General features: G+C 39.2%; 1 protein-coding gene across 1 annotated transcript in view; it reads left to right on the top strand.

Annotated features, from left to right (window-relative positions):
- Positions 1 to 17,172, top strand: part of PDE3A (phosphodiesterase 3A) — a 332,782-nt gene extending 315,610 nt beyond the window's left edge. The window contains exon 16 of the mRNA XM_075552015.1: positions 9,201 to 17,172. Within this exon, the coding sequence (XP_075408130.1) occupies positions 9,201 to 9,442 (242 nt within the window). The 3' untranslated portion in view covers positions 9,443 to 17,172. The remainder of the gene's footprint in view (positions 1 to 9,200) is intronic.
- The last annotated feature ends 4,580 nt before the right edge of the window (positions 17,173 to 21,752 follow it).

Raw genomic sequence — 21,752 nt, 5'->3', positions numbered from 1 at the left:
TAGCTGTCTCTTGCCTCTACGTCGATTATCTCCTAGACACTTGTAGCTGTGCATAACAATATTCGAATCTGCTCCTTATCCAATGGTCCATTTCTTTACATCTTTCCACCGCTACTCAACCAATCAAATCAGACAATAGTGCTCTCATTGATTCCTCTCTCTTCCTTATTCCCTATCTCTAATGCAGAGGTCTCACAGTTATCTCTGCTGATCTTTATTATCAGTCTTATCCTAGTCCGTACAACCATCATCATGCAATATCTCCCCATTCCTGTCTGTCGTCCAACTTTCAAGGAATTTGTAAGACTCGATATAGCGTTAATTACCTGTTCACCTCCTGTCTTCTCTATCATCCCAACAGAGTGGCAAACATTATGTCTGTCTTGTCTGCCACGAATTACAAGGCCCTAGTCTAACACTTGGGGCTTCTTAAGTGCTTAATAAATATATAAGGAATCAGAAGCCTAAATAGTGAATTGTGACATTAATTCATAGTCTTCCTTTAAGCCTCATGTTTCTTCTGTTGAAATTCGGTTTCCCATACTTCCTGAATCTAGAGATGTAATTCTGTAAAAAAAATTGCCTTTAACATTTCTGCATTGAAAATGGTGTTTGGTCACAGAAAATATGATTTGTTTATATATTAAATACATATTTGCTGAGCATTGTCATGTACATGTTGCCTTTGGGCAATCAGTATGGCATAGTGTGTATAATTGGAAGATTCATGAACAAATATGCTTTCATGATTGACAACTTTTTCTAGAACCATGCAATTGGAGTAAGACTTGAGAATTTCCCTGGAGGGTGTGTACTTACGAGAAAAAGAGAACATATTGAGAAAGGAAACTAACAAGCACAGAAAAAATATTCTATGAGGTGTCTATGGAGTAATATGAGCTTTTAGGAAAGACTTTTCTTAGGAGAGGAAATCAGTGAAATCTGGCTGGGTCTTAAAAACAGACATGGATATTTAGGGATTGGGGAGAAAAAAGGAGAGAGCTAGCTTCAAAGTAGAAGAATTCATTGGTTAAATGAGGTAGAAAGTAGAATTCAAAGATAATGGAATTTCCTCTCACATACTTTTAAAACTTTCTTTTTAAATACAGAAAATAGAGCAGTTAATATTGCTAGAAGGTAAGCTGTAAAAGGAGATGATTATGAAAGTGGGTAAAAATAAGAGTTAAAAGGCAAAAGAAACAAAAACAAAGAAATGTGAAGTCCACATGAAGCAGACTAGTGACATCAAAGTTATCTTTAAGGCAATCAATCCCGTAGAAGTCTGAGACTTGCATCTGTCAGCAAAGCTATAACAAGATGTACTTACAATACTGTAAGTAAAGGTTTGAAAGTCTGTATGCAGTCAGAGTATATCAAGATACCAGTAGAGCCTTGAATTGGATGTGAAAAACAAAACAAAACAGTTGCTGTGAAGTTGATTTCAACTCATGGCAACCCTATTTTCATCTCGAGAACCTGTCAGTCTATGGCACTGTAAGGTAAACACTGGGCTGCTAATTGCAAGGTTGGATGTTCACGATCACCAACCATTCCATAGGAGAAAGATGAGGCTGTTTGTTCCTGTACAGCCTCGGACACCCTCTAAAGAGGTCACTATGAGTCAGTTGCCTTGTTGGCAGTGAAGGTAGTTATGAACAAGATTTAATATTTGGTAATGTACAATAGCGAGATCCTTTGGTGGCACAAATATTTTTTGCTCATCTGTTAGCCTAAAAGTTGGCCATTGAAACCCACCTTAATAGTGTTCCAAAGGAAAGACCTGATTATCTGCTTTCCTAAAGTTAAACCTCGTGGAGAAGTTCTACTCTGTAACAAGGGTCACCATGAATCAGAATTCATTTAAGGTCACAGGTTTTTATGCCAAATAGAATCCCTGGATAGATTATCTTCCGCTTTCCATTTGTTTCTGTACACTCAAAACTATTTTTTTAAATCATTTTATCGGGAGCTCTTACAGATGCCATTACATTCCATGATTCAAATGGATCGAGCGTAATTGTATAATTGCTACTACAATCTATTTCAAACATTTTCTTTCTTCTTGAACTCTTGATGTCAGCTCCCTTTTACCCCCCTCCCCCACTCTTTGCCTCAGGAACCCTTATTGTTATGTTATGTATTATTATTATATTGTATATGTATCTTTATAGCCATGTCATCTCCCATCTACTATATCCATTCACCTACAATTCTGTTACTCACTCCCCTCAAGTAGTCTTATACAGTCATCATTGCTATCAGCTCCCTCTTCCTCCCCTTCCCCTTCCTCTTCCCGTATCCTCAGGGAATCCTTACTCCCAATACTGCTTCTAAAGGCATTCCTGAATCAAACTTTCTTAATAACACAAACAAATGTACATAGGTCTAACAATATTAATGAGCTGAAAAATAAGCCTTAATAGTAGTGGGAGGAAATATTAAAGAACCAGAGGATAGTTACGTGTTTCATCAGTGCTCCAACACACCCTGGATTTATCATCCATTATGTGGGGCCCTTCTGAGAGGGACTGTCCAATTATCTGACAGGTGGATTAGAGGTCTCCACTACATACACATTCCTTCACATTGATTTGGTTGATTGTTTTTGAACTTCTGATACCTCTTTCCATCAACACCTGATCACACCAGCTGATGTGCTTCTTTCATGTGGGCTTTATTTATTCCCTGCTAGATGGCCACTTGTTTAACTTCAAACCATTAAGATCCCAGATGCTTTATCTTTTAATAGCCATGCACCATCAGCTTTCTTTCCCACATTTGCTTATACATTCATTTTATCTTCAGTGATTGTGTCAGGAAGGTGAGTATCATAGTATAGAAAATACACCTATATTTATATAATTGTATATTTATACATCAATATTTATACCTATATAAGTAATTTTTACTTTCTTCTGTTTTCTTTCCTCCTGCCATACTATCATGTTTACCCTTCATTCACCTCTCAGTAAATCCTCTCAGACGCTTTTCAATTGGTCAAACACAACCAGAAACATTACACCCTCCTCACTGTCAATTTTATAACCCTGGTTGTTCCCTGTCCCTGCCATTATTGGTTCACCACTCACCTCCCCCTGCCTTATCCCCTCCCATGACAGCCCCCTACCACCTTTCCCTGAATCATTGGCCTGTCGCTGTCTCTATGGTATTACTTATCCTGCCTATCTTATATAGATAGAAAAAAAAGAAAGAAAGAAAGAAAGAAAAAAAAAAGAAAGAAAGAGAAAGACTATATAAATAGTTGCAAGTCTACTGGTATCCTGACCCAGAGTAGATGACTATCTCTGTTAAATAGTGAGCAGGCGCTGTTATAACCCCTCAACTTAATCCCCTTTTCTATAGGGTTCCAGATCTTGGGACCCACTTACCTGACAGCATTTAAACCCAGTCTTCAGCTTTAGTGTTGGAAAGGCCTGCGTCTACAAGTCCCCATTGCTTTTCCTGCAGTCAGGGAAGGAGCAGTTTAGTGCCCCCTGCCCTCCCACCCTGTTACATGTTTAAGCTTTCAGTGTGCCTCTCATGCCAACCGGTTTCGGTGAGGTGCCAAGTGCTTCCCCCAGAGTCAGAAGTCTGCAAGTAGGATTCCTCGTGGACTTCAAGGCTTTGCTCCCAACACTGGTCTGTTTCACTCTGCTCTTGGTTTGCCCCTAGGTGTGTGGGTCAGACCAGCTGCTCTCCCCGAACTGTAGCTTCAGGATCATTCTCTATAGCGCTGTCATCCAGGGAGGGGATGCCATGTCTGGTGCTGAGGCCAGCCCTGCTGTCATATCTGGGATTGAGCTGCTCTGAGCAGGAACATCGCCCTCAAGGAATGGCACCCTGGATTGAGTTCTACTCTCCTGTCTCCCTTTCCTGTGGAAATATAAACATTCTCTGGTTGGGTAGATTAGTCCCCTTGTCTCACAGTGCCATCATTTTTCTTCACCCACCCCTCTTTGGCCTTAAAGGCATATGGGGGGTGGGAGGTGGAAAACGACTTTCCGCATAGGTGCTATCTACATCTTTATTTATTTTTATGATTCGTTTTGCTTGTTTGATGACATATGTACCATTAGGTTTGGTTTGGCTCACACCAGAGTATCTGGTCCTCAGCTCAGGAACTGTGCAATGTGTACATTTCCTGCTATGCCTGTTCTGCTGTTTTAACTTACTTCAGTGGACTCATGTTGTACTGGTCCTTTTGTGCTTGGCTCACTTCACTCAGCGTAATATTCTTTGACTCTTTGCATAAGATGAGATGCTTCATCTTTTCATCACTATTTTTAGGGATGCGTAGTATTCCCTTTTCTGTGTATACCAGTTTTATATTCCATTTGTCTATTGATTGAAATTTAGGCTGCTTCCAGTTCTTTGCGATTTTGGACTGTGCAGTGATGAACCCTGGAGCACAGATGGCTGATCATGGTCTGTTTCTCATTTCTTCTGTGTATATACCTAGTAGTGGAATTGCTGGGTTGTAAGGTTACTTGATTTCCATCTGTTTTAGGTATCGCCAGATCACTTTCTACAGTGGCTGTGTGTATCTACAGGCCCACCAGCCGTGAATTAGAGTTCCTGTCTCACCACACCCCCTTCAACATTTGTTGCTTTCTGATTTTTTGAATTGGGCTATCTTTGTGGGTATTAGGTGATATCTCATAGTTGTTTACTTTGCATTTCCCAGATGGCTATTGATCGGAGATATTTTCCCATATGTTTACTGGTCATTTGAGTTTCCTCCCTTGTGAATCTGCTGTTTAAGTCTTTAGCCCTGCTCCTCGGTGGGAAATTAATTTTTATTTATTGTGAGCTTTCAAGATTGTGTAGATTTTAGTGATTAAAGTCTTTGCCTGATATGTCATTTTAAAATATTTTTTCCATGTCTGTGGGCTCTCTTATTACTCTCTTGATGAACTCTTTCAATGTACACAAGTGTTTTAGCTTTAGTAAGTCTCACTTGTCTATTTTATCTTCCTCTGAGTGTGTATATTCCTTATTCCTGATAGCCCATGTATTCCATGCACTAAAGTTCTTAGCTTTGTCCAAATGTTCTCATTGATAATCCTGATAGTTTGGGGTTTTACCTTGAGGTTTGTGATCTACCTTGAATTTGTTCTTCTGTGGGGGATGAAGTAAGGGTCTGGTTTCATTTTCTACAGATAGATATCGAAGTTTTCCAAAACCATTTGTTAAAAAAGGCATCTGCTTCTCATTTGATAATTTGGGGGGCCGCCCGTATTGAAAATCAGTTGTCTGTATGCTGCTGACTTTATTTCTGGATTTTTTGTTCCTATCCATTGGTTTGTGTTTCTGTTATTATAGTCGTACCATGCTATTTTGACATCTATGGCTACATAGTAACTTTTAAAGTCAGTTAGTGCAAGCCCTCAGACTTTACTCCTCTTGAGGAGTTCTTTGCCAATTCTGGGCTCCTTCCTTTTCCATATGAAGTTGATAATTAGTCTTTCCATTTCTTTGAGAAAAGATGCTGGTATGTGTATTAGTATTGCATTGAATTTATACAGTGCCTTGGGTAGAACTGACATCTCTACAACATTGAGTCTTCTAATCCACGAGCATGGGATGTTCTTCCATTTGTGAAGGTCCCTTTGGGTTTCTTGAAATAATATTCTGTAGTTTTCATTGTACAGAGGGTTTTTTTTTATGAAGTATATCTCATCCTTGCCCAGTTTTGATATCAGTGTTCTACTAGCTTCATAGAATGTGTTTGGCTGTTCACCATCCTTTTCTATACTATGGAAGACCTTGTGTAAAATTTGCGTCAGCTTTTCCATGAATACTTGGTAGAATTCTCCTGTGAAGCCATCGGAGCCAAGACTTGTTTTAGTTAGTATTCCCTTGATAACTTTATTGATTCCTTCTTTTACTATGGGTCTTTCAGTTTCTTGACATCTATATGAGACAATCTGGAGAGGATTTGTTTTCCCAAGTATTTGTCCATGTCTTCTAAGTTGTTGTACTCATTGGAGTACAGACCTTCATAGTACTTAGTACTGTGTAATTAGTCTTTTAATGTCATCAGGGTCAGTTGTAATTTCCCCTGTTTCATCCCTCTTCCTGTATATTGATATTGGCTCTTTCTTTTGTGTTGTTAGATTTGCCAACCGTTTGTCGATCCTTTTAATTCTTTCAAATAACCAGCTTTTTACCACATTGATTTTTTGCATTATTTTCTTGTTTTCCCACCCACTCATCTCCACCCTGATTTTTATGATTTCCTGTCTTTTGCTACTACAAGATTATTTTGTTGACTCTGTTCCAACTGCTGAACCATAAGCCTTCTTCCTACTTCATATATGCATTTATCTCTATCAAACATTCTGTGGTAACTTCCCTTTGCTGTATCCCATAGGTTTTGGTACGTTGTATTCTTATTCTCATTTGTATCTAGAAACTTCCTAATTCCATCTCTAATTTGAGCCAGTGCCCACTCCTGTTAAAGAAGAAAGTTACTCGACCTCCAAGTATTTGCCCTTGATTTTATCTTTCTTTTTGTTAATTTCCATCCTTAGGGAGAATTGGTCACAGAATGAAGTCTGAGTGAACTCGAGATGTTTGGATTTACTCAAGCTTGACTTGTATCCTGGGATGAGGTCTATTTTTGAATGCATGCCATGTGCACTTGGATAGAATTTGAATTTTTTTGCAGGAGAGCACTGAATATGTCTATCAGGTCAAGTTGTCAAATTGTGGAGTTTAGTTCTTTAGCCTCCTTGTTGAGCTTCATTCCCACTGATCTGTCTTTCTAAGAGAGCAGTATATTAAAGTATCATACTATGATTGTTGATCCTGTGATTCCTTTTATCATCTTTTGAAGGATTTGATTGATGAATTGTATGGGTCTCTTGTTGGGCGTTTATATGTTTATTATGCTCACTGGGTCTTGATTTACTAATCCCTTAAGCATTAGATAGGGTCCATCCTTGTCTCTTGTTATGTCCTACACCTTGAGATTGATTTTTTCAGATTAGATTTGCAACTCCTGCTTTAAAATTTTTCCATTAGCACTTGATATACTTTTCGCTAGTCTTTGATCCTCAGCCTGTTTTTGTCTGTGAGCTTTAGATGTGTTTCTTGCAGACAAACGATTGATAGGTTTTGCTTCTTAATCCAGTTGCCTAGCCTTTGTCTTTTAATGGGTGAATTCAGACCATTAAATTCAGAGTTATTACACCTGTGGGTTCTTTGCTGACATCTTATACATTTTGTGTTGGATATTTTCCAGCTGTGTGTTGTTTATATGAGGGGGGATTCATTCTTGCCTTCTTTCCATCATTTGGCCAATGAATTCCTGGGCTATGCTTTCATTGCATTGACTTCTAGATAGAGTTATAGTATTCGGTGATCTCAAGTCAATGTGCTCTGTGGATATTGATCCCCTAGCCCAAGTGAGCCAGAAAGAATTTTTTGTAGTGCTTGGTGGGTTGTGTTTCTTGGTGTTGTTGTTTTGGGTTTTTTTAGTGTATTCTCTAATTTTTTTATGTCTGGGTAAACTTTACCTGTCCTATTTTGATGTATAGTTCAGCGGGATGGAGGATTCTTAAGTTACCATTATTCTCCTTCAATTTTTCAAAAGCTGCCACAGCACTCTCTTCTTCCTGGTTTCTGCTAAGTCTGAGCATATTCTTATGTGATTACCCTTATAGATGAAGCCTTTTTTTTTCCTCTAGCTACTCTTACGATTTTCTCCTATTACTCAAAGTTGCATAGTTTGCCTACTATAAGCCTTGGTGTATTTTTCTTCTAGTTCATTCTAGTTGGTGTTCTCTCTGCTTCCTGGATTATTGTCTGATTAAATTGTGGAAGTTTCCTTCCATTAATTCCCTCGCTATTTTGGCTAATTTCTTTATTTTGACTTGTTCAGCTATCCCTATTAATTGAATACTGTTCCTCTTCTTAGTATTGTTCATTGTTCTCAGGTTTTCTTCAGCTTCTTTGATTATTTTGTTTTATTGCCTTTCTCATTTGTTGAATTCTGCTTGGCTATCTTTGAGGTGACTGATGGGTTCCCCACCACTTCTGGCATGTTGGTGAGGTCTCTTACAATTTTATTTGATTCTGTTGCCTCGTCCACTTAGCTCTTGTAATTCACTTCAGTATGTAGACTCTATCCCCTATATATTTCATCCTTATTTTCTGTATCGATTCCCTCATATCCTGTATGACTCTAAGCAGCATTCTGAAGATTTCTTTCCGTGGCAGGTCAAAGCCTGTTTTGTTTTGTTTTTATGTAAGTTGCTAAGTTAAGATCCTCCTCAGACATTGCATTTGGTTTCTCTTGCTTTCTTGTAATGGTTGCTGCTATGTGCTGTTGTCTGCATGTCATTTTGGTGGACTTTGGCACAATTTTCCTTGGAGTCCAGGAACCCTGTGTTTTCTCTCTGGGAGACTTATAAGAAAGATTTTAAGAATTTCCTGGAGCCCTCTGTGCTGTGGGATCATATTGTGCCTCAATCCCACTGGGTTTTGCTCTTTCCCTAGACAGCCAGGATTATCTATTTGGAGGGCAGCTCAGGTGGCCCTCTCTGGTAGCATGGACAGGGAAGTCCCAGCCCACAGGGGTAGTGCTGGGCAAGCCGATCACATGCATCACAAGCCAATGTTCATGGGCTGTGCAATTTGGGGGGGTGGGTGGAGGGAGCTGCTCAGGTGACCTGGGCATTGACCAGTCAAAAGCAGCAGTTCCAGGCCTGTCACGAGCAGTGAGGGTGGCACTGGGCAGGCCGATCATGCACAGGCATAGTACATGTACATGGCCCCAGCAGGGAAGGGAGTGACTCAGAGGACGCGGGTGCAGTAGGTTATGGGGGATATGTATTTAGTTGGTATGCTGGTGGAGAACAGTTAATGTTGAGGTGTAGGAAGTAGGTTCCAGAGGTTGTAGTTGTTGTGGTGCATGATAGGTATACTAAATATTCTAGAGTTCCTTATTGATCCTGTAAATTGTGAATGTGGAGTACAGGCCTTTAAGTACTTGTGTTTATAAAAAAGACTTCTTTATAATAAGTTGTTGCACATCTCCGAAGTCTCCTTTCCTTATGTACAGTTCAAAGACTAAATTCTTATACTATGCAAACTAGGTGATACATATTTGTATCCACTTGGTATTTAACTCCTATTGATCATTTGAAAGGGAATAACTTTCATGTGCTCAGGTGTCTGATTTGATGTTTCCTCAGGAAAGAAAACTTTCAAAAGGAGGAAAGTCTACTGCCAAATAACTCAGCACCTCCTGCAGAACCACAAGATGTGGAAGAAGGTCATCGAGGAAGAGCAGCGGTTGGCAGGCCTGGAAAAACAAGCTCTGGACCAGCCAGCTCCGCAGCACTCCTCCGACCAAATCCAGGCTATCAGGGAAGAAGAAGAAGAGAAAGGGAAGCAGAAAGCAGAGGAGATCCCAGCTCCACAGCCAAACCAGTGACAATGGGTGCACAGGCCATGTTTCCAGACAGACTGACTTGTCACAGACTCTTTTTAAGCCAGCACAACACTTAGACACAACACTGTAGAAATATGAGAAGATGGACAAATGACGATGGCATATTGAGAGTCTCTGCATTTTTTGTGTATCTTTTTACAGTGAGGTACATTGTTTAAACTTACTCAAAGAAGCTTTCACACTGCAACACCAGCTTCTAAACTTTGTGTGTGTTTGTTTTTTAAGGAGGAAATATGTGTGTGTGTGTGTAAATGCACACGCTGAAACATGTAAATCATATGCACACACATACATGCACACATGCACATATAGAGAAAGCCAGAATCACTGGCCCATAATTTAATAACATTCATATTAAGATATATAACGGTCACTGTGATGTCATAAATCATAAAGGAAAACAAATCACAAAGGAAATGGTGCGGCTTGACCAGGAAACAGTACAGCAAATGTAGGTTACCAACTAGTAAGCAGCTTTTGCCCTTGATACTGAGGGATAAAAGATCCAGAGCATTATTTGAATTCTGATACATCCTACTAATACTGCCTGTGTAAGTGTGTGTAGCCAGGGAGTGAAAGGGTGCTTGTGTGTATGTGTGTTGGTATGAATGTAGAGAGAGAGTTTTGTAGTTTTAGTCATTTATAGAATAACTAGCCAAGGACTTAGTACATGTGAACTGACAGAAGGGAGTTCACTCTGGAGTGTCTTGAAGAGGCAGCCATTCCCAATGCCCTCTTCCAGTGAGCTGCCACAGAAGGTTCCTTTGCAGCTAGAGCGTGTCCATGGACTGGTTGAGGGGACCTGATTGGAAACTACTGCTATGCACCATTTGGGGGTGCCCTGACCAGCCTCCAACATGGGAGGAAGGCATTGTTCAGTCTGTAAGCCTAATGAATGTATAGGAGGAGCAGTGTGTCTTTGAGTCCGAGTGTCAATCACCTAAGATCAAATCACCATTTTAAGGGAATGGCGTTCTCTACACATAAACACTTCTAAGGAGCTCAAAGCAGGTCCTTCGAGTTAGAATTCTAAATGGTTGCTGGAGAAGGGCCAGGGGAGTTATACAGTGATCTTTTATGACTTCTTAAAATTTGCTGGGAAACATGACAGAGAAAATGAGAAGGAAAGGCAAAGAGAAATCCAGCGTGGGGTTTTCAGCTAGGTGGATGGATTTCCACCGAGGATGTTGGTCGTGACCGTTTAGTACAAGGCTGATTCTCGACAGCGGTTGAAGACTCACTTTGGGAGGTAAAGCTCCCACTGAAAGCCTCTGCCTGGTATTCCACATGGGGCAACAGGTCAGTGCCTGCATCCGGCCTGCTGTCCTCTGTCTTTTGGCAGGAAGATGTTTGGGGGTTGGGCCTATCATTGAAAGTCGCTTTTGTTTTGTTTTGCTTGTTTGTGTTTTGGGTTTGTTTGTCTACACTTGTTTATGCTGTGAGCCAAACCTCTATTTAAAAAGTTGCTACTCACTTTCAATATTTTATTTCATATTATTATATTTGTCATGCATAGCTATCTTGATGTAAATATAAAGATTTTGTTGTCATCTTTGTAGATAGTAAACTCTTAAAAAAGGGAAACATTTTTATAAAGTTATATTTTAATCACCATTTTTATACATTGTAGCCACCTCCAAGCCCAGTAACACAATGATGATTCATTTGTAGGTGGTGATGGGCAGCCACTCATCCACCTATGCTAATTTCAATGATAATCCCATAGAATTGCTGGATGTTCATTTAGTGAGGAAGCTGACAATGAATTTTCCTTGGTTAACTTTCACTAACTGAAAGAACATGGTGTCCTTGTGTCCCCAATGACTTTCTGATCTGGAAGATACAGACTGCCTCTAACCAGGACCCGTCTCTTCCCAACACTCTTTCATTGTAACTCCCCCTCCAGACCTATGTAAGGCCCTGGGCTTCTTCCATCCCTTCTGAGACTGCTAGTGATTTCACCACTTGATTTCCTCGGACATGATCAGAAGAGTGTTTACATTAAAAATACCTTTGTTTCTCATAAATGGATATTGTATTCTTCTGAAGCAATGATTCAACAGGAATCCATGATATTTTTTTCAAACACAATAATAGCACATACAAAGAAAACATTGCGTTAAGGCAATTTCTCAACTATTAGGGCAACTCAGAAAAAGGTAAAGTAGACTCAAACACCTACTTAAATGATCAGAGTCTATTTCAGCCTTTTTCTGACTAACGCCAAGTTTTTGTTATTTGAGATTTGTTTTGTTCCTTGCCACTTTCTTGGTATAGTCCACGGTGTAACCAGCTCCCTACCCAATCTCCCCAAGCCCTGCTCATGTGCAGATCCCAGTGATCATGGGTCAAATGCATGTCTCCAAATAATTTGCCTGTCGCTCTTCCTTTGCGAGTAAGAAAAATAAATAACCCATCATTTGAACTTACATGGCCCCTGATTACAGAACAATTAATTTCCCTCTCCCAAATCACCTATGCTTCTGAAAGAAATATAAATTGGGAAAGATCGAGTGGTGGTGTGAGTAGGAAGATGGAAGATACAAACATGAACTGAACGTTTGTCGATACCTAATCACTTTGTGGCAGCTTTTCTCAAAGCTCTGTGGCCCCCCAGTAAGAGGCCACCCAGATGATGGTGTGCACACCTACGCACCCTGCCCGATGTTTGTTTCACTCTAAGGTCCATGGAAGGCTAGGACTGATAGTCGCCACTGTAATTACAACCTGTTCGTTTCAGAATTGGTTTTACCTGTCCAGGCCGATTGATAATTACAGCCAGGGGCTATTCTTTGTTGTTTAAATGAGGGGACTACTGGGGAAAGGGTGGGTCTTCATCCAGTTGGTCACCTCCCTGCACACACAGAGGGCCGAGTGACATACAAAGATCTGTTCTGCTACTGACACGTTCTTCTCCTCCTAGGTGGCAGTACTGCCAGGCAGAGCTTACTTCCTGTACAGCCAGTGTAGTCGTGCCATTTACTCTGTTTAATACGAGCTGATTTGTAAACATCATGAACTTAACTCAGGTCTTTTGAAAGAAGAGATTTCTAATTCACTTAGGGAAGAGGCATTTGTAGGGGATCTATAAAATCAAAGGAAAGACCGGATGGAACTGTTTGCCTGGATGCCATTAGTTATTTTTTATTAAGTGAAAGACCAAGCATATTTAGAATGCCACGGACATCATTTTCAGCTTGCTAAGAATCCCTTTCCACTTCTCCATCAAAACCAACCTTTAGCATATTGTTTCATTGGTGAGAATGCCCTTTTCCCCCTTTGTTTTTACCAGGAAATCCTTTCCACCCCTCTTCATTGACACTTCTTTTGTATCTACGTTGATCTTCAGCTGACAGGGGGAGGGATTTCCTCCTATTCATTTCAGAGAGTACCCAATTTGCTGAAAACATTGTCCATTCTGTCTGTTCCGAGTGGACAGGTTCTGGTCGTGGCAGCCACAGTGAGAACGGAGAGAAAACTAGTACACCGCCCAGAGGGCTACTACTCGGATCACTGTGTGGGAACTGCTGGTTCTCCATTTCCCTGTGTCTCTGTCCCCCCGTTTTTCAGAGAATGTTCACTGAAGGTAAAAGGTGTGCAAAAGGCATAAGACTCAGGCCTAGTCTTTGTTTAAATGTTGGAGAAATATAAATTATTTTCTAAATAATAAAGATATGCAAATAATCATTATAAATAAAGCCTAAAGCTTGAAATGCCTGCTTGACAATAGTGACTCGTGTGTGTGATGATGGCTGACTAACACAGGGACGAAGCATTTCGAAGTCACCAGTATTTTTCCTTTTGAAGTTTTTCCTGTCATGCCGGGCTAGGTATCTTCACTATCCTGATTTAAAATATGAGGAAAGTAACCAGGAAAACCACAAGGGTGCTTGTTGGTCCCTTCACTCCCCTTGATGTCTTTCCTGATTTATATGTCATGGCATATAAATTGACAGAAGGCTTCCGTAAGGAGAGTTCTGTGAACTTCAATGTTCTAGACTAAGGCAAGAGTCTATTTTCTAGGGATGATCTATTAGGGTGCATGGGAAAAAATGCAGTAAATTATATCAGATAGCTCAACTTCTGATATGTAAGATCTACATATCTGTAGATCACAAAATCCAACTGCCATTCCTGCATTCGGTCTCCCACCTCACAGACAGTGAAACAGTGCATGGCCATTGTTCTGGTTCCTTCCCTTCTCTCATGGCTTCATCAGGACATAATGCTATGAATGGTTGACTATTGTCCTTGCAGTTTTCTACTCAGGTCAGCCAAATTTGAACTTGACACTTGGAAACTATTTAGTCTTGTTCAGTGAAGTACGATCCAAAAGTAAAGTATTCTTAGAATTCTGAATCAGAAAGAAGTTTGCCAATTTTTATATCCTAGATTCATATGTTTGTTCCTCTAAAAAGTACTCAAGTTCTAACTGGAAAGTCCATGGGAGGTGTGAATTAATTAAAGGAAAATCACTGAGTTAAGTGAAAGGCAACCATAACTTAAACTTGAGTTTTCCCGAGAATCTATGATAACCAAGGGCGTGGCAGGGTCTGCTAAAAGCCAGGACTTTTTCCAGTTTATAGTGAACACCATTGATGAGTGGGAATCCGTGCTGTTGCCAGACAGACAGCAAACGTTAAGATAATGGTGCTTTTACTTCTTCTGGATGTATTGTTACATTCGTGCTAACAAGTCGTTCTAACATTGGCTTAATAATAGTAACGAAAGGCAATTGGACACTTTGTCACTAAATATATTTGAAGGTATGAAACTGAAAATTCAGATTAATTCCTTTGTAGATCAACTAATTAAAAAATTCAGATGCTGTGTAAATTATCTTAGGGCAATTGAGACCACAAAGTATGAAATAATGTATACACACAAAACAAAGTTGACTTTTGATACATGCTTCAGATGCTAAAGTATGCTTTTAAATCTGATTATTTTGGCAGGCATTGATATCCATAGGTTCCTGATTCTCTAGGAACTCGTGGACAACAAAAGACCAACCCTTCTCCTTATTGATAAGATTTATGGAATATCCATAGGACTAGAGGGATTCCTTAATTACTTCACATCAAGCAATGTTTTTTTAATTATGAAAATAATTTTTTTTCAAAGAGAATAATGCTCAATCACATGTAAGCAGTATTGAGAACATTTAAATTTTATTTATGTTCTTGAATTAAAGCTTTTTTACAGTGTGTAATTAAAATAAAATCCATAAAATATCGTTTCATGGTACTGAGATATTAAATAGTTTGCTGTAATCTGAACTAGTGTTAAGCTATAGAAATCTTGGAAGAAGATTATTTGATATTTCTGATATTAAATGTCAAATCATGCCTTGAGGAAGATGTCTTATGAGAGGCCCAATAAATAAATGAGATAGATAAAAATCAGCTTAGTCACAATTTTACTTTGGCTGAAAATGAAAAAGTATATAACCCAAATCCTTCTGAATTAGCACCCCCTCCCTCTACCTCCCCAAAGAATGTGCCATCCAGGAATGTATCCTGATTTATGTTGTTGTAAAGTAAGTGACAGGTTAGTAATTTTTTAACTAAATTCCAACATAATTAAAACAAATATCTTACTACTAAAAAATTTTTCAAAACTCATTCATCCTGACTTCTAAACATGAAGCTCTGACCATTTAATAAATACCATCCACTACACCCATCTCCCAAGCATGATCAAATGGTGGCTTAGCATTTGATCCACAAAGAAAATGTAATATAAATGAATTTGTAAAGCTCTAGTGCTGTAAATTGTTAGTACATGAAAGGGCCGATCATGAAAGAAACAGAAATCACAGCAGAGAATTGTTTCCTCCTTTCTTTTCCAAAAAGAAACCAAAACAACAACAACAGTCTTAACTCATAAGGAGAAACGCATGGCTGCTCTTTGTGTTACGGCTCTTGTCCAAAATTAGTAAAGTGAACATAGAAAGATGGCCCTGCCCTCATCCTGAAAGCAAGCCTGTTGCCTCAAATTCCCATTCATTGCGCCTAGTTTCACTTGAAACCTTTGCCACTAGGAAGCACAAGAAGCAGAACTGTGGATTGGAAGTGAACTCCACAAAGAATGGGAGCGGCCACCCCAGGACACCCCTCCACCTTGATAATAAACCAACTAGTGAATAAAGTGGCTCTGGAGTAAAAAGGCTTAACAGACAGATGTTTCCACCCAGTCTTTCTTTACTAAATGAGCATGTCTATGTGTTTCTGAATGTGAATTAGCCCGTGGAGCTCGGCACCTGCTGCTTGAATGCCTTTTGAAGGGAACACTGATTTTTCATTCTTGCCATGGTGCACCCTCCAGAGTAGGAGAATAACTCAATGTGGTCAATGTGAAACTAAAAGAAAATGTTTTAAAATGTTTCTTTGTGTATATAGCTTGTTGAATGATAGAATATCCCCCCACATTTCTTTAAAAATTCATAATGGATTATTTTTTCCAGTTAAAATCATATTCTATCAGATATTCCAATTTTTATATTGAGTATATTATAATACTATAAATTTGCTATCTTCAAATAATTGCCCTAACATTTATACTATATATAGATATATGCATTCCTGTTAGTGGGTCTTTAGTGGCTTGACTTTTAGTATATATTTGTTAGTTTACAAAATCAGAAGTTTTTTATCCTGTTTGTAAAATATTTGCATGGGATTTTTACCATAGTAAGTTAGCTTTAAATGTTTGTTGAGCTTTGTTTTTTTTAATGGGTATCCATTTATTTCTTAATATAGTCTCACGGAAGAACATGTATCATTTTGTTCAACAAGGACAATGCATTAGTTGACAAGCACTGGAAATAAATATCACTGAAGACTCCACCCCCACTTTATCTCTCTCAAGATTTTATCATGCAAATTATAAAATACAAATTGGTGCTTTTAAAATATTTTACAGGTCTCAATGCAACATGACAAATATAAGATTCTCCCTGGTTGTCTATATAATATTGAGACATGCCACTAAAAAAAATTGAATTCAGAGTGTTTGGGGTTTAGAAGGGTTTCACTTGGTTTTGGGTGTTACACTGTCTTCCCAGTGCAGCAGCTATTCTGATCACGAAATGTCATTGGCAACTTTTAATTAACTTAGTGACTTTATAAGATATTTGTGAATCAGAGAGTGTTAGAATAACATAATTTAGTCATCACCAAAAGCAATATTTCCAAGTAACTGCCAACCAAAATGACAGTTTAGATGTTATTTGTATGTGATTATTTTTAACAACATAATTCTCACCACTGTCAAAAAACTTGAATACATTTATTAATTGATAACCTTGAAAATTTTAACAAAGTTTTAGAAACACTAACGAGTGAATTGGAATTTAAATTTAGGTGACCATTTTACAAATGAAATAAATCTTGTCCTTTGACCTTTATCTTGCACTTAATTTATGTGGCAATACTTAATATCATCCCATCACAAGTATTATTTGTTTAGAGGCTTGGTTAATGGCTGATAAATGTTTTATAAAAAGTAGAATCTGTACAGAAAAAAAATAGACGAATTGTATTTATTTTTCTTATTTTTTAGCTTAGCCATCATAATGATAATCTCTTTTTTGCCAGAATTACTGGAAGTGCCTCTTGGTTTTATAAATAGATACTAATATTACAGTAAATATATATCCAAAATAATTAGATTTGTGAGTCACCTTTGATCAATGTGGATGCTATAATGTGAAGATAATGTAAAAATAAATATAATTCCATGGTATCATGTTTGATGTAGTTATTTATAAAACCTTAGCGCTCGAGTTTTGAAGTCATTTTTCCTCTGTGTCCAAAAACAGTGATGTGGTTCATTAACTAACTTTGTCCTGTGAGACGGTGTTACAAATCCCAAGGATCCTTGTGGTGTGTTCATGCATTGGCAGCTAACTGGAAGGTCAGTCGTTCAGAACCTCCAGCTAATTCCTCAGGAAAAAGTTGAGGCTTTTGACTCTCATGTCAGACCCAGGAGGGTGCTTCTACCCTGTTCTGTAGGGTTGGTGTTCGTTGTAATCTACTCAGAGGCATTCAGTGTGGTTGAACTAACCTCACACCTGTGAGTAGATTACTACTCATAGGCACCCATATAGGATAGAGTAGAATAGTTCCTTAAGGTTTCAGAGGCTGTAGAGGTTTATAGGAGCAGACAGCTTCCTCTTTGTCCCAAGGAACAGCTTTGTGCTGAGTAGCACAATGCTTAGCCCACAGAAGTGCCAGGATTCCTGTTGTTTGGTGTATGGAATAGATTCTGTCTCCTAGGGAACCTGTGTACAAGAGAATGAGGCATTACCAGGCTTGCACCATCTTCAAAATGGTGATGGTTGAGCTCTTTATTGCAGGCACTGTATCAGTCTAGCTTGTGGAGGGTCCTCTAGTCTTTCCATGAGCCGTGACCAAGCATTGTGCCCTTTTCAGGGAGTGATGCTCCTGAGAACATAGCCAAAGTATCTTGCCATCCGCCATGGTAAGTAGTATCCAGGTATTGTTCTTCTGGCAGTCTCTAGGATTTGAATGTTTGCCAACACAATTCAGATGCATCAGTCTATCTCCACTGTTCTCATGCATTGTCTAGCTTTCACACACACCACTTGTCTTTCAGTTTATTATACTGTGGTAGCGTCTGTGTTGGTGTGAGGCTGGAAACTATGCCAGTGGTATTTCACAGACCAGCAGGATCACCAAAAGTCCATAGGTTTGAGCAGAGCTTCCAGGCTAAGGATAGACTACACAGAAAATAGGCTATCCACTTCTGAGGAATTAGTCACTGAAAACCTCATGACTAGAGGTAGAACATTGTTAGCTATCATGCTAGAAATTAGCTCCTTACGTCAGAAAGGCATTTAAAACATGCCAAAGAGCTGCCTTCCCAAAGCAGTCAACCATTAGGATGTAGCTGGAGCAAAGCTTTTAAAACCTTCATTTGCCGAAACTACATGATCAAAATGAGAAGAAACCCGAAAACATCTATTAGTAATCAGAACTTGGAAGGTATGTATGAATTATGAGTCTAGGAAATTTGGAAGTCGTCAAAAATGAAGTGGAATACATAAAGTCAACATCCTACGCCATCAGTGATAAAGTCAATATCCTACGCCCATGGACTGGGTTTACTATGCCGCTGAGGACGAATTTAGGAGGATTGGCACCATATGCACCATCAAAAAGGAAGCTACGAGTTCTATTTCTGTGAGCATGGGAGCATTACACGAAGAAGAAAAATTAGATCTTTGACTTAAGTATTTCCTTCATTTTCATGATTTTGTCTATTAATCTAGTTGTGAGGATTTTTGGTTTTGTTACATTGAGTTATAATCCATATTAACCTTGTAGTCTATAATCTTCATCAGCAAGTGCCTCCAGTTCTCATTTTCAATAAGCATCATCGTATTAAAAGATGTTAGTAGTTGCCCTCCGATCCCAAGGCCACGTTCTTCTTCATAGAGTCCAGCTTCTCTGATTGTTTACTCACTAAGCACATTCCATAGGTATGTGGAGGATACAAAGCAGACACAAACTTGTCTTGTTGAAATGATTGTCTCGTAGTCTACGGGTAAGTTCCATATGAGCACAATTAAGGCTTCTGGAATTACTGCCCTTTGTGATGTTATTAATTGTTAACCGCAATCACTCAAATGCCTTTGCATCGTTAATACAGTAACTATCTCTCCTATTTTCTGCTTTGAACAAAGATCCATCTGACATCAGCAATGATATCCCTTGTTCCATGTGCTCTTCTAGCTGGACTTGAATTTCTGGCAGCTCCCTGGCACCATACAGCTGGAACTGTATTTTAAATTAATTCCTGAAAATTTTTATGTGGATGTAATATTACAATAAGACTCAGTATTTTATAAATGCTGTTGTGTCCCCTCTCTTTGGGATGGACACAACTATTAATCTCATACTCAATTGTCATCCAAATTTCTCGACACGACTAGTGAGTGCTTGTGTCACTGCTTTAGTTTGTTAGAACATGTCAATGTCCATTCCATCACTTCCTTCTTGATAGCATCTTTAAATCCAGGTCGGATACACTCAAGGGGATGCTTTGGTTCCCTGACTTGTTTTAATTTTCTTTAGCCTCAACTTAAGACAAGTCTTGAAATTCCATATGATCAATTGATGGTCTGTTCCACAGTTAGCTCTGGCCGTTCGTTGGCTGCTGAAATTCAGGTTCTTCTTCTTCACTGTTGTTTTCATAGATATAACCAAATTGACTCCTACATATTTTATTTGGTGAGGCCTACATTTATAATTGCCATAAATGTCGTTGAAAAAGGGTATTTGCAACAAAGTCATTGGTCTTACAAAAATTTATCTTGTAATCTCCAGCTTTGTTTCTGTTCTAAGGTTATATTTTCCAAACAATCCTTCCTCTTTGTTTCTAAATTTCATATTTTAATGCCCAATTCACCTTCAGATTGAAGAAGTTTGTAGAATTTTTCAATAGCTTCATCACCAGCTTTCATAGGTGATGTGAATTTTTGAATAATAGTTACATTACCTGGTCTTCCTTGTAGGTATATAAATATAATCCTCTCACAGACAGTATTGTGATTCAGGATCGATCTTGAAATGTTCTCTTTGATGATGAATGCAGTCATTCCTCTTAAATTTTTCATTCATGACATAGTAAACTCACATGGTCAAGACAAGTCCATTTCAGCTCACTATTGCCTGGGATATTTATCTTTATGCATTTCATTTTGTATGAAAGACATGGCAACATCTCACAGATGCTGAAACTCCGGATGTTGCACCCTACCTCATTTTCAACCAGCAGGAAGCTGAGATTTCTTCTCACACTTTAAAATATTGTAAATTCCATGCGGGTTTTGTTACTACTGAGCTAGATAGCCTCTTGTTTACCTTCAAGCCTCTAAGACCCCAGACACTATATCTTTTGATAGCTGGGCACCATCAGCTTTCTTCGCCATATTTGCTCATTCACCCACTTTGTCTTCAGTGGTTGTGTCGGGAAGGTGAGCATCATAGAATGCCAATTTACCAGAAGAAAGTATTTTTGCATTGAGGGAGTACTTGAGTGGAGGGCCAATGTCCTTCTGCTACCTTAATACTAAACCAATAAATATAGACACTTAGATCTATTTCCCCATCCTCATATATAAATATATTTGCATATGTACATGTCTTTATTTAGACCTCTATAAATGCCCTTTGCCTCCAAGCTCTTTCCTCTATTTCCCTTGACTTTCCTCCTGTCCCACTATCATGCTCAGTCCCCCACCTGGGCTTCAGCAATTCCTCTTGGTTACATTACCCTTGATCATGCCCTACCAGGCCTCCCACATCCACCTCACCACCAATTTGAATCACTTTTTGTTCCATTGTCCCTGGGTTTGTTAACACCACTTCCTCCCCCCCCCCCCCACCGCCCCCTATCCCATGTCTCCTCAGAACTGTAGGTCCCATTGCTTTCTCCTCCAGATTGTTCATCCAGCCTATCTTATTTAGACAGACCTGCGACACTAGTTAGGATACTAGTTAATAAAGCATGCCACAAAGGAAATAATTGCAAATCCATGATTGATGGCAGATCAATACATGACAGTTACAAGTGGGGCCACAGAACTAGGAACAAGACCATGATAGGGACACATGCAGCATATTAGACAAAAGAGTTTATAAAACTTGTCCAGAGCCTTTTGACCAAAGCGGTCAGGACACAACTGATAGGGTATAACTCATGAGGACCCGAAGTACTCTCCACCAAGGACACACACAAACAAGTCCCAAAGGAATACTGCCCCTCCCAGAGCTAGATTGAGAGTGATGGAAGTAATCCTCTTTCCATAGCACTCAACTTGAGGGCAACTTTATCTACACCCTTGCTTCATGATTAGACAGAATTCAGTGGAGCCTTGATCTACTCTCCACTCAAAACCAAAACCCAAAACTGCACTGCCATTGAGTCAATGCTGACTCCTAGCCATCTCCTGGTTTTCCAAGCTGCAACTGGTTATGGGAGTAGAAAGCCCAGTCTTTCTCCTAAAGTGTTGCCGGTGGTTTCGAACTGCCCGCCATGCGGATTACAGCCCGATGACTAACCACTACACCTCCAAGGCTCCTCACTCTCCACTCAAGGGAATCTGCAAATGGATTTTGTGCTGTCCTTGCCATCATTCCCTTCTGCAAACAGGCTGCTGAGAATTTAAGTTCTATTACAGAATTTATTCAGACTTGGGTCACAGATATAAATCTGAGTTTCCTCCACTAACAGCTTTCATTTATTTATCTATCATGTATCTATG

The sequence above is a fragment of the Tenrec ecaudatus genome, chromosome 6 (assembly GCF_050624435.1).
Source record: "Tenrec ecaudatus isolate mTenEca1 chromosome 6, mTenEca1.hap1, whole genome shotgun sequence".
NCBI lineage: Eukaryota > Metazoa > Chordata > Mammalia > Afrosoricida > Tenrecidae > Tenrec > Tenrec ecaudatus.
Note: the sequence above shows the minus strand (reverse complement) of the source record. Positions and strands in the feature narration are given on the sequence as shown.